At 34.7% G+C, this 12,734-nt stretch overlaps 1 protein-coding gene across 4 annotated transcripts in view; it reads right to left on the bottom strand.

Moving 5' to 3' along the window:
- Positions 1–12,734, bottom strand: part of LOC150090786 (H(+)/Cl(-) exchange transporter 5-like) — a 202,800-nt gene that overhangs the window by 22,586 nt on the left and 167,480 nt on the right. For all 4 annotated transcript variants that reach the window (XM_090372676.1, XM_090372686.1, XM_090372695.1 and 1 more), the window contains 2 exons: positions 7,317–7,412; positions 2,096–2,154 (listed from right to left, as the gene is read on the bottom strand). In XM_090372676.1, coding sequence (XP_090228802.1) covers positions 2,096–2,154; positions 7,317–7,412 — 155 coding nt within the window. The remainder of the gene's footprint in view (positions 1–2,095; positions 2,155–7,316; positions 7,413–12,734) is intronic.

Genomic DNA, 12,734 nt, shown 5'->3' with positions numbered 1-12,734 from the left:
AGAAAGTCAAGTCAATTCTTCTGCTGCCAAGGTGATAGCATCAGCTTGGAGACCTTAAACAACACATTGTAGTATCAGTGGCAAAAGTGTATTGACACTAAAGGGGACTATGTTGAAAAGTAACATATAATTTAGACTCTTCAAATAAACTCTTTGTACCCAGGTCATGAACTTTTGAAGTGCCCCTAATATAATGTGTAAATACATAAAATGGCCAAAAAAAATAAAAACTGTTGAATTAAGACAGTCACAGACAGAAGAAATGCAAACAGATGCAAAGGAAACTGATTGGGGTGATGACGGGTTTCCTCGTTGAGTATGAGACTCACTGGCTGTTCAACTGCAGTAATCTGAAGCCAAAATGGGGGAAACACATGATCTATCAGACTTTGAAAAAAGGTCTTATTGTGAGTGCACATTTAGCAGGAGCCACAATTCCAAAAACAAAAGACATAACTGGTTTTCAAAAGCATCCATCTCAAAAGTTTTTAATAACTGCAAAGCAAGCAGTTCTTCTACATCTCAAAAGATGTAAATGTAGCCGAAAAACCCAAACTTCCTGGAGATAAAACCAGGAAACTCTTTCCCAAGACTGACAAACCTGGCCAATTTAGTGAGTGACCTTTTTCTGACTCTAAGGAGGACTGTAGAGAAAAATAGGACATGCAGCAAATAACATCTGAATTCAACCAAGCTCATCAACATCCGAATTCAACAAAGGTTTTCAACCTGTACCATGTGCAGGGAATTGAATAAATTGGCATTGGCAGTTGTCTGCCTATTTGGAAGCCACTTGTTTCAGAGAAAAATCAACTTGCAGTGGTGCTAAGACCATTGTGATTGGACAGTGGAACAATAGAAGAAAGTCATATGGTCAGACAAATCAAAATACACTGTTTTGCACTGATGGTAGGAAAAAAACCTCACAAAGGGACACTTCTTGCCTTGTTAAGACAACCCAAGCATCTGGAGGTAGTATCATGGTGTGAGGATGTTTTGTTGACACAGACTGGGTCTGTTGATACCAGTGGAAGGTGAAATATAATTGGGGGAGTACCTGAATTTTGTATCAGATCTATTGCACCCTGCAGTGTTACAGTTTTATTCCAAAGGTGATGGTTACTTTATGGATGACAATGCAACAGTGTATTGTGCCACAATTGTTCAGTGAACACGACATGGATTTCCACCATCTTCCTTGTTCCCACATTCACTTGATCGCAGTCTGTTGAGAATGTGTGGGAAATGCTGGAGAGAGCTATTCAGCAACAAAGTCCTCTTCAACTTTTTTGCAGTTGCATGATATTTTGCTGAAAGAATGCTTACAATTATCTGTGCTGTTATTCGAAACCTACTGAAGGGCAGCTTTAATACTGAATAAAGGTTCATATTTTTTGGCCTGTGCTATTTGGATTAATGAACATTTAAAAAATGAGTTTCCATTTCCTAATCCCCCACAGTCAGTAAAAATACCTGACTATCAATCAGGTGCAAATCACAGTCAAAGCCAGCTGGCAAAAAAAAATGTACATTTGCTGTTTTTTTCTTGAGAATGATTTACTTATTTCAAATTATCTCTAAAAAACCTCTTCTGAACTAAAGAGAAAGCAAATTAGAATTACTCAATTAAAGATTTTATTTTACCTTCTCCCATATATAATCATAAATACTTTGCAATGTTTCCTGTACCTTCTTCAAGAATACAAGTACATTCTAGACCTTGTGTCACAAGTCTTAAATTTTTTAACCAAAAAATTTTCCTTTTCCCTACTCTTTCCCTTCTCCCATGGAAGACTAATGAGCAGGTCTAGTGTTGTTAAGCTTTATAAAGAAGTATCTAACATTTTGTGAGATGCTATTTATTTATAATAAAATACTGAGTTAACTCATAGTGATGGCATCCCAAGATGAAATAATGTTACTGTGGAAAGACCATTTGTCTTTTTCTTAGCCTATAGTATAAAAATAGGCAGGTCTGACAATTTATAATTATATATTATTCAAGCATAATTTTATTCATCAAATAATTCTTATATGTTCATAACAAATATAAGTGCTGTGATCATAAAACAAAAAAATAAGAAAGAAAACTTACCTACATCACGTACAGTCATTCCTGTTTGACTGGAAATACAGACAGATCTTTTACGTTCCCTGAAAATAAAAAAAAATCCCCAATAATAAAAGGAAAATCAAAAACTGTGATCTCTCTTCTTTCTCACACAAATTTCTACCTTACAACAATACCAACACCACCACATATAATCTCTAATCCTGACAATTGCCATGGAATAAAGCTCTAGTACTCTTTTTTTCTTTTTCCCTTTTAAGGGGCGGGGAGGATTTCAACAAGCCGGAGCTTTCAACTGAGAAATGTATTCCTATATATTTTACAAACCACAATGTTCACATAGATACCAACCTACCAATAAAATTACTGGTACCCTTCCATACATCCCCCACCAAAGGACAAATTTCTATAGACTGCTGATCAAGACCCAGACAAAAATAAAAGCAGATGAAGAAAGAATATAATATAACCAGGAAACACTTTTTTCACAAAGGTTGTATGTTACTTAAATAAGCAGAAATTATATTCACTCTCATAGGTCCAACTATTAAATAGCACATGAAGCCACAGCTGACTGACTAGTTGTTGGCTCAGAAAAATGCACAGTAGTTGGTTACTTTCCTTAACCAACTACTGTGTGTTCTTATGAGTGGTTCTGATATCTGTTCATATTAGCATTAGCAGAGGCATACGATGCAAGAAAGCAAGCTTATGCACCATCAGCCAAAAAAAAAAAAAAAAACCCTTACTATTTCACCCCTCCATTCGTTCCAAATGCCTGTCCAGCTGCTCAGCCTTAGATTTATTTAGGCTATCAACTTCCGCAACAAAAGATGGAAGTCTGTTCCACCAATCAACTATCCACTGGCTGAAGGCAAATTTCTGCACATCTATTCTACAACTGTCTTTCCTCAATTTGAAACTGTGCCTCCCTCGGGTTCTTAATCTGAGCAAGAGAAAGAATCTCATCAGCATGCAGCTTGCTCAACCCATTAAAAGGCCATATACATCTCAATCAAATCACCTCACAGGTGCCTACTCTCCAGGAACAAACAGGTCCTCTTACCTTTCTTGGTAAGAGCACCCCTTTGTTCCCCTCACCAATCTTGTTGCCCTTCTTTGTACTCATTCTAGTAACTCTAGATCCTTCCTAAAATGAGGCCTCCAGATCTGTACACAGTATTCTAGGTGTGGCCTGACACTGCCTTGTACAACGGGATAATCACCTCCCTGTCCCTGCTAGCAAAATTTCTATATATCATTGACAAGACTCCATGACCTGCCCTGGCAGCCAGTCTGCACTGCTCAGCAAACCTCATATTTGACTGCACAATTACTCCCAGGTCTTTTCCACTTCCCTGAGTGTAGTATCACACAGTTGGTATGTTTCTCTTCAGTTATTGCTACCCATATGGGTTAAAAAATTTGTACTTTGCATTTGTCAATGTTAAACTTCAGTTGCCACTTCTCAGCTCATTTTCCTAACTTATCTAGATCCAGTTGGAGTAGCATACTGTCTTTACCTGCCAACCTTTGTATCATCTGCAAACTTGGACATTAATCCTAATATACCTTCATCAATGTCATTGATAAATATAGAAAACAACAATGGGCCCAACACCGAACCCCCTAGGGAAACTCCACTAATAACATTTGTCCATGAAGAGCAGTGTCCATTGATTACCACTCTCTGTCCTCTCCCACTCAACCATCCCTTTATCCATTGTAGCAACTTACCCTTAATGCCATATCTCTCCAATTTGTACAGCAGTCTTCCATATGCAACAGTATCAAAAGCTTTTCTGAAATCCAAGTATATGATATCAAAATTATTTTTGGCGTTCAGTTCCTTTGTGACCACATCATAGTATCCAGTCAAATTGGTCAGACAAGACCTCCCTTTAACAAACCCATGCTGTGTCTTAAATATTACTGCAGTCTTGTCTAGATGATCCTGCAATGCTTCTTTAACCAGTGATTCCATTATTTTCCCTGGGACACAAGTTAAACTAACAGGTCTGTAGCTACTTGTGTCACCTTTTGACCCCCCCCCCTTGTGAATTGGTGATACAGTTGCACACCTCCAGTCCATGGAGACCCCCCCTGAGTCCAAGGAAGCTCTCATAATTATGGCTAAGGGTTTGCTTACTTCCTTTTGCTGCCTCCTTTAATATAACTGGATAGATCCCATTCACCCCAGGTGCTTTTTTTATGTTTAACTTCAACAATTTCTCCTCCACTTTGCTCTCAGTTATTACAAAATCACTTATCTCCCTGTTAGAGTTTAAAAAACTTCTGACAGTCCCCTCATTGAATAACTCTTCATGTGTGAATGTAGATGCAAAATACTCATGTTTATCAGCTACCTAAGCATGATCATCAATAGTCAACCCATCTATGTTAAGTGGTCCAATCTGATTCATCCCTTTCCTTACATAAGTAAAGAACTCTTTGCATCCTTTGCCAAAGATTTCTCATAATCTGCCTTTGCCTTCCTAACCTCCTTTTCAACTTGATTAAAACTAGTTTATATCTGCCATAGGCTGCTGTGTCACCTGATACTTTATATGCAACACATACATTTTTCTTCTTTGCCATGAGCCTCATTAATTCATCTGACATCCATTTAGGCCTAAACCTTGAAAAGTATTTCTTATTTGGAATGAAAAGCCTAGTAGCGTCAAATATATCACTATGCAACAAAAAAGTATATATTTATATTTAACTAGTTCTTATATGTATTTTATGTGTTGAATCCAACCATTCATCTCATGGTTTTTTCCTCTCTCTAGTGTCATTATTTTGGCAGCATATGAAGGTTTTATGTTTTTGCAATATTTACAAGTATCCTCAATTAACAATATTTTGGTTTATGATGTGCCTGTCATTGGATCCCATGCATTTGATTAATGATGAAAGTTCCAATTAACAATATCAGTACAATAAGTTTCAGCCAAGAAAGGTGCTCTGAAGCCATGTAGTCCTCATTTTTGGCTATTCACAGCATTCTAAATTCCATGTATTTGTTGTCAGTCAATCGCAATGCTCTAAAGTTATGCATTCGTGTTTATTAGAGCTTGGAGTCAATCTCTGTGTATTCTGCCTTTTCAGCGCAAACGTCTCTAATTTTCATAATTTTATTGTGGTTATGCAAACCTCTCCTGTTTTCATAAATTTATTGCCATTTTATTAAATTAAATCAATAGTCAGAGCCCCAAAAGTGAGTGTAAAAGAAAAGAAGGAAATCAATTTCTATGCAAAAAAGCAAGAAATTATTTATAAACATGAAAAAAGGTGCTAAAGTTAAGCAACAATTATTTCACAAAAAGATCATTAGGCAATGCTCATTTTTAGCTAATGTTAAGAATTTTTTTTAACAAAATTTGCTGTATTAATTACATGTGAATTTAACTGTGTTAGGGTAAATATTTATATTTATTACTAATATGAAATGTTCAAATACTGTATAGTGCTATATTATAAATTTTTTCTGCGAAAAAATTTGAATATGTAAGGATGGTCTTGGAACGGATTAAGCCTTTTAACGCGTATTTCATATTCTTGATTAATGATAATTTCAGTTTATGATCATTTTTGTGAAACTGATTATAATCGTTAATCTAGGGACCACTATTATATAATGAGTGCCAAATACTATGATATATAAGAGCCTGTAATGTTTGTACAATGTCTTTTTTTGCAGTTTCTTATGGCTGCCAAATAAATGTGCAAATTATCTCCAATTTATTCTGTTGTTTGTGAATGTTATAAACATCTGAAGCACATGAAGTATAACATCACTGATGGCACCAAGTTTTAGAATGCATACAAAGTGTATTTTGGAATGCCCATGGGTGATCAAGACAAGTTGTAGGCACCTCATTTTTGCTGTAGCAGTTACAGATCAACATCAGAGGAATGAATTAGTGGTAGTTGTATGTGCATGCCTTTTGCAATACATTGAATATGTAAGGAGCCCAAAAACCATCATGTTGACTGCTGCTTTTGTATGGTAGGTATATCAAAGTATAGAAAGGCTGCAGCTCAAAGAGTTAGTGTATCCCAACATACCATCCTCTATTGCCACACAACAAAGACTTGTGAATTCCTAATTGACCTTCCATAGAAGAGCGTAGAATTGGATGAGGAATTGGATGAACAGGATAACTAGGATTATACCAGTGATATAATCCCAATTATCCTGTGAAATTGGATCTAACCAAATCTAATACAGAGCTCCTGCCATCTCATTTAAATGAGTGGAATACACTGAACCCCAGCTGCAAGGCCTCTGCCTACAGAAAAAGACACTTCACATATGCATGTTTTTACACTGTTGCAGAATCCCTCTGATGTTGTTTCAATTTAATGAAGAAACTGATATTAATCACAATCCAGAAGAGTAACACCTTTTCAAAAACAATCAAGTAAAAGTTTGAAAGCTGTGTTGCTTCACAATTGAATATGCCATTGATTCCTATTGCATGGTCCATTTACATTAAAGAAGGCTGCAGAATTGTGAAGTACGCATTAGAAAAGATCACATATGACCAGTATAAATGGGATGTCTATGTGGACATCCATTTATATGGTTCCTTCTGGGTTTGCCAGGCAGTTGCACTTAAGTTCCCTGCTTTCTCAACCCCTGGGGCAGCAGTGCTATAGATCAGCACTACTGAAGACAGTGGTCTGCCAAAATTGAGCAGTAGCCTGGCACACACAATCTAGTACATAATCCCTTGGCTCCAAGAAAAAAAAAGTTTTGCATCTGCTCCATATCAAGGTTGGACTGGTTAAACAATTTGTTAAAACATGAGATCCTCAAATGTAACATTCCAGCTTATAAAATCTATTTCTAAAATTGTCTGATGCAAAAGTGAAAGGTGCCATATCTATTGGTCCACAAGTTAAGCAGATTCTGGCTTCACAAGAACTAGAAGACAATATGACTGATACTAAGCAAAATGCCTGCCAGTCGCTTTGCCTTGAAGTGAATGATTTTTTTTAATAACATTCAGATTAAAAAATATGCAACTTTAGTGTAGGGGAAGGCAAATGCACAGTTTTACCAAGGTCTAGTCTGTTAATGTTAGCAAGGATGTCATTCAATGTAGAAACATCAGATATTTTTGTTAACTTGCACATTTATTGAAATACTTAAATTTTATAAATATCCTATAAAACTTAAAAAGGAAACATATCCTCTTATAACTCCTTTTTAACCGTAAAAAGGAAAATATATTACCTGCAGTCCAAGAGGTCAGCAGCTGTGGTTGTCTCTGTGAATTCCTTTTTGTGATCTAAATATGGATATTCATTTAGCTGAATATGACCATCATATCTAAACAATGTTAAAGATATCAGTACACGTCATTTGTTTATTAAATTTTATAGCATAGGGAATGTATTAAAGAAGAGAGGGAATATAATAAAAACTGAAGTTCCAATCAGTATTATAATCCATTTTAAATAATCATGTGAATATTAAATAAACTAACATTTAATAAACCAAATCTAAAACTAAATATTTATGTTACTTAGCTCAGTATGATTAGTAAACATGATTAAATTTTCAAAATAATTTATGCAGACCATGTGCTTCAATCTAATCCTTTAGCTTTTCATTTGTGGTAAAGGGAAATTGTAATGTGGGACCAAAATAGACTTTACATGGTAACTGTTTCCTATTACTGCAGGACATCCATATTCTGGGAAATGAATTTAAGCATTTCAAGCTGAGTAGTATAATCTGGCCTTAATTTCTTACAAGAATACAGATAATTCTCAGATATGTCATGGTACTTCCTGTACCACTTTTTCAGTGACAGCTGCTATCTTTGCAATGTAATAAGCCTTGTCAGATGTTTCGTGGTACAGTTGTTTGTTATTTGGTTTTTAGGAGCATTAGCAACTAAGGCCATATTGCTCCGGGGATATACGGTGTCATTCCCTAACCTTTCTGCATCCTTTGTATTTGGTGGTCACAGGCTCGAATCCCGGTCTAATCAAGAAGCGTGTGCTATGCACTGCTGCTCCTGCCCACCTGGCTACAAAGGCGCCCTCGTGGTACAGTAAGTACCCTGCCACTACTGAGAATTATCTTATCTGTATTATTTTATGAAATTAAAGATAGATTTTGCTCTAAGCAGGTCAAAGCACTTATATTCACCTTTCCCCACTGCAATTTACCTGTGTATAATGCTACTAAAGAAAACAACTCGTGCTCATGTTCCGTAAGTAGGGAAAACTAGTCAGATACACAAGGAAACTACATGGGAAACATGGAGACAAAGGAATATAATGATGAAAGCAATACTAAACCACATGCTCAGCATAAACTGTACTCTGAGATAAAGATGAGTAGAGCCATACAATGGCTTTAAAACTTGTGCTGATAAATTCTGCAGGTTCATATTTGAAAAATGTATTTATATTACAAATTGAAATCCCAAAGAAAAGTAAATTTCTGTAAAATCATAATGCAGACAATTTCTGAAAAATTCAAAATACTTGGTAGGTATAATAATACATATTTTTCCCTTTTTCTTATTCTAGAAAAACTAAATTTATTGTGTGTGTGTGTGTGTGTGTACACACACACACACTGATACAAAAATGCAATAGTGTATTTAATGTTAGATATAAGTAATAAATTATATCAAAACCGATTAATGCCATCTGTGTGAGATTAAACATTAAATCTGTCTGTATATATATGTGGGAGTAGTTAAATGTACCTCGAAGGTGAGGTGAGGTATATGTAGGTCAGTATAGTGTAGAACCATTGTAGCCTGTGATACACCATAACCCATCAAAACATGAAGACCTATGTACGTGCCAACGGAAACTGGAAAAAATAATAATATATACACATGCAACATATACGAATTATTAACATGTTAATTATAGGTAAGAAGATACGTTGAAAGGGACTTTATCGAGGGCTAACCCTTTCAATGTATCAACCATAATTAATGAGCTATCTGTTTCTGTTATCATCATCCAGTCCAACAATTTCCAAATGATAGTAAAAAGTATACAGAAATGTGGTATACAAAAATGAGTTCCAAAAAGTTGATACCCAAGGGGGCATACCCGAAAATATAAACTTTATTAGGATGTTAAGGTTATCAATGTATTATAATAAAGCATGATAAAATTTTGCCATTGACTGGCATGATGACATTTAGCCCGACGGATAGCTAATTTACAAAATTAATAGTTAGTATTACTAAGAATGAGATCCATCCACTGTTATACTTATATATGTGTGGTAAGAGTTTAGCTTTTAAATTATTAAATAAAAAAGATAGCATGAGCTAACAGAAGGTGAACGGTGGTAGAGTAGAGTATAGCTATAGTACCTCAATCCCCCTCGAATTACTCTAATAGTTCATGAGGTATGAAAAGTAAGAGTTTTTACAGTAGAAAGCAAGGTCAGCATAGGAAAAGCAATGCATAAGATTACTTAGAATTAAACTGGGAGCGTAACTTCCCGTCCCTTATAGTAAGGGATCCTGGTTTTTCATTAGGTACGAAAAGCTAGCAAGCATAAGAAGTGTCTAAGATATCTATAAAGATATGACTTACCACGTGTAGTCAGACAGTTAGAAAGACCGAATAAAAGCGCGTGTGTGGTGTATATATATACGGCAATAGCAGACTCGAGCACCTACTGGTGTCTGTAGTTAAAATCATTAAAATTTCTAAATTGCCGCTTTTTATTTCAATTAATTCATTAGTATGTGGTGCCCTCTGTAGTTTTATTATGTAAACTAATAGATGGTTCTTGAAGTAAAAAGTAGAGTATGCTAAGAATATTTTCCTGCTCATGGAGTAAATATAGGTACGACTTTTTCAATGAGTGTAAGCTATATGTAACATACCCCATGGGTAGTACCTACTATATACATGTATATACATGCTCAGCCAATTGTAAGAATGTCATCATGATGACACCACAAAATGTAACCACCAAATTTAAGTGGCGTAAGTGCCGTTCAAAACTTTATTGATAATAAGCTGTGGGTTAATGTTATTGTTATGTCTTTGATTAAGGGTTGCCAAAATAGCTTTATGTAGGTATATTTTAATGATGCCGTGTGGGAATCCGTTGTTTATTAATTTTAATCTGAAATTGTTAAGTGTATCTATAATATAATCTACCTTGCTGCATGTGTTGGTTCTTCTAATACATTGCATGACTATAATATTTCTGTGTATCCGTTTGGAGATATTGAAACTCCAATTAGTTAAGTCTATGGCATTAAATTGGAAATCATTTCGAAAGATAGTAAAAAGTATACATAAATGTGGTATACAACTCATTGTTGTATGTAGGTATGTATAATACATACAACACTTATGTATACTTTTTACTATCATTTGGAAATTGTTGGACTGGATGATGATAACAAACGGATAGCTCGTTAATTATGGTTGATACATTGAAAGGGTTAGCCCTCGATAAAGTCCCTTTCAACGTATCTACTTACCTACAATTAACATGTTAATAATTCATATATGTTGCATGTGTATATATTATTATTTTTTCCAGTTTCCATTGGCGCGTGCATAGGTCTTCATGTTTTGATGGGTTATGGCGTATCACAGGCTACAATGGTTCTACACTATACCGACCTACTTATACCTCACCTTTGAGGTAGATTCAACTACTACCATATATATTTACAGACAGATTTAATGTTCAATCTCATACAGATGGCATTAATCGGTTCTGATATAATTTATTATTTATATCTAACATTAAATACACTATTGCATTTTCGTATCAGTATATATATATAAAATTATACATATATTTAAATAATATTGACTTTTAAATTACAAAGAATTATTATTCGTATATTTAGAGTTTCTGCTGCAATATTTTTACTCTTGTTACCCGTCTCTTCCTTTTTTGTTTGATTTGAATTTAGTTATAATTTCGCTTTTTCGCTCTTGTCTTGCCGTACTGCTGGCAATGCTTTATTATTTTTATTTTAATCTTTATTCTAATTTATATGGTTATATATATATATATATATGCAGACTTCAAACCATAACATGAATGTTTAATTGAAATTAGGACAGAAGAAAAACCATTACTAAGATAATTAAAAATGAGTGCAAAACAGGAATGAAAGATATTTTAGAAGTATAGAATAAATGCTTTGGTCATTTATTAAACAAATTTGCTGAAGACTTCACTGGAGAAGAGGAAAAGATTAAAATGTTGGGGAAAAAATGAAAATTACCAAGTAAAGGAAAGCAGCAGATAAGTATGAAATTAGACCTGATGTGCTGAAAACTGGAGGAAAAAATAGTATCATTATGAAAGAAATAATCAAATTAGAATTCTTCGGAAATGAGTTTTAAAAACAAATGAAAACTAGCATGGAACTTGAAGCAACAGTAAGACCATATTACAAATAAGGAAATAAAAAAATTCTTGGAATAACAAATATCCAATCAAAGGTAAATGAAGCAAACTTAAGGTGGTATAGGCATATAAAGGATAGTGTTTTAAATGCTAACATTTAAACGTTTCCTAAGAAACTTGTTTATTCAATAATTATATTACAACTGTAGTGAATTTTCATGTCAGATCCTCAGAAATCATTCTGTTTTACTAGACATTCAATATGGCCTTCATTTTAATAATCAAGTTCTTAAAGGTGTATGCATTTGCAATGATATGACATGTTGTTTTCACTTCTGAGATAAAAATGAACAATTGTGGTTCTCTAGTTCATGAATATAGTAGATTTCCTGTGAAGAACTCTTTCCACAAGAATGTCACGTGGATTCAAGTCTGACTTAGAGGTGGTCAAAATTACAGCTGTGATGATCAGGATAATGGTATGACAATATGCAAGAGCCAAAAACAGTGCACAAAAAATCCAACACAACTTGCAAAATTACAGTGCCTTGCCCAGCACTGTAATTTTATAAGGATGTCTATGGGGCTACTTTTCTTGCGAACTTTCCTGGACAATGCTATATTGCAACTCAAGTGGGTTTCAACATTTTCTACAAAATGAATAGTGGCTGTATGAGGTCATTTCATTCTTTTATACAGCCTTCCTCTTCAAACTGCCAGGGTAAATTGAAGTATCATGTTTCATGCAGGTAGCCAATGAATTAAAAAAAAAAAAAAAAAAAAACTTTCTGTATACCACTGACACTGTTTTGGTTCAAAAAACAACTGTAGCCTTCCAACTGATTTTTTTTTTTTTTTTAATGAAAACCCCAAACATGAAAGGTATCAAAACCTATAGTACTTAGTACCATGCATGGGTTGAAAGAGAAGTATTGGGGGGTTTGCCGGAAACTTTGCTCTAGAGACTAAACATGAGTTTCACCACTTCAAGCCTCCAATAAGCAAAGTGGTGGTAGATGACTCACCGGTTGATGAGTCATCTACCACCTGCAATTTTGTGGGATGACTACTCTGCTATTTTGCTGTGATTTTTCAGAAACTTGTTGAATACTGCCAACTTTAAACAAAATTCAACTAATAGTTCGGTTTTAATTGATGATACAAATGTGTCAATATTTTGTACACTGGCCTGCAGAATGAATGGAGGAAGGTAGGTTAACTAAACAGATATCTAAAGCAAAAATGAATGGTAGCAGTCTCAGAGGCAGACCAAGAGGAAGG

The sequence above is a fragment of the Mastigoproctus giganteus genome, chromosome 1 (genome assembly GCF_048544385.1).
Source record: "Mastigoproctus giganteus isolate SK-2022 chromosome 1, ASM4854438v1, whole genome shotgun sequence".
In the NCBI taxonomy this organism is placed as follows: Eukaryota; Metazoa; Arthropoda; class Arachnida; order Uropygi; family Thelyphonidae; genus Mastigoproctus; species Mastigoproctus giganteus.
The sequence above is the reverse complement of the archived record's forward strand: the minus strand, read 5'-3'. Positions and strand labels throughout refer to the sequence as shown.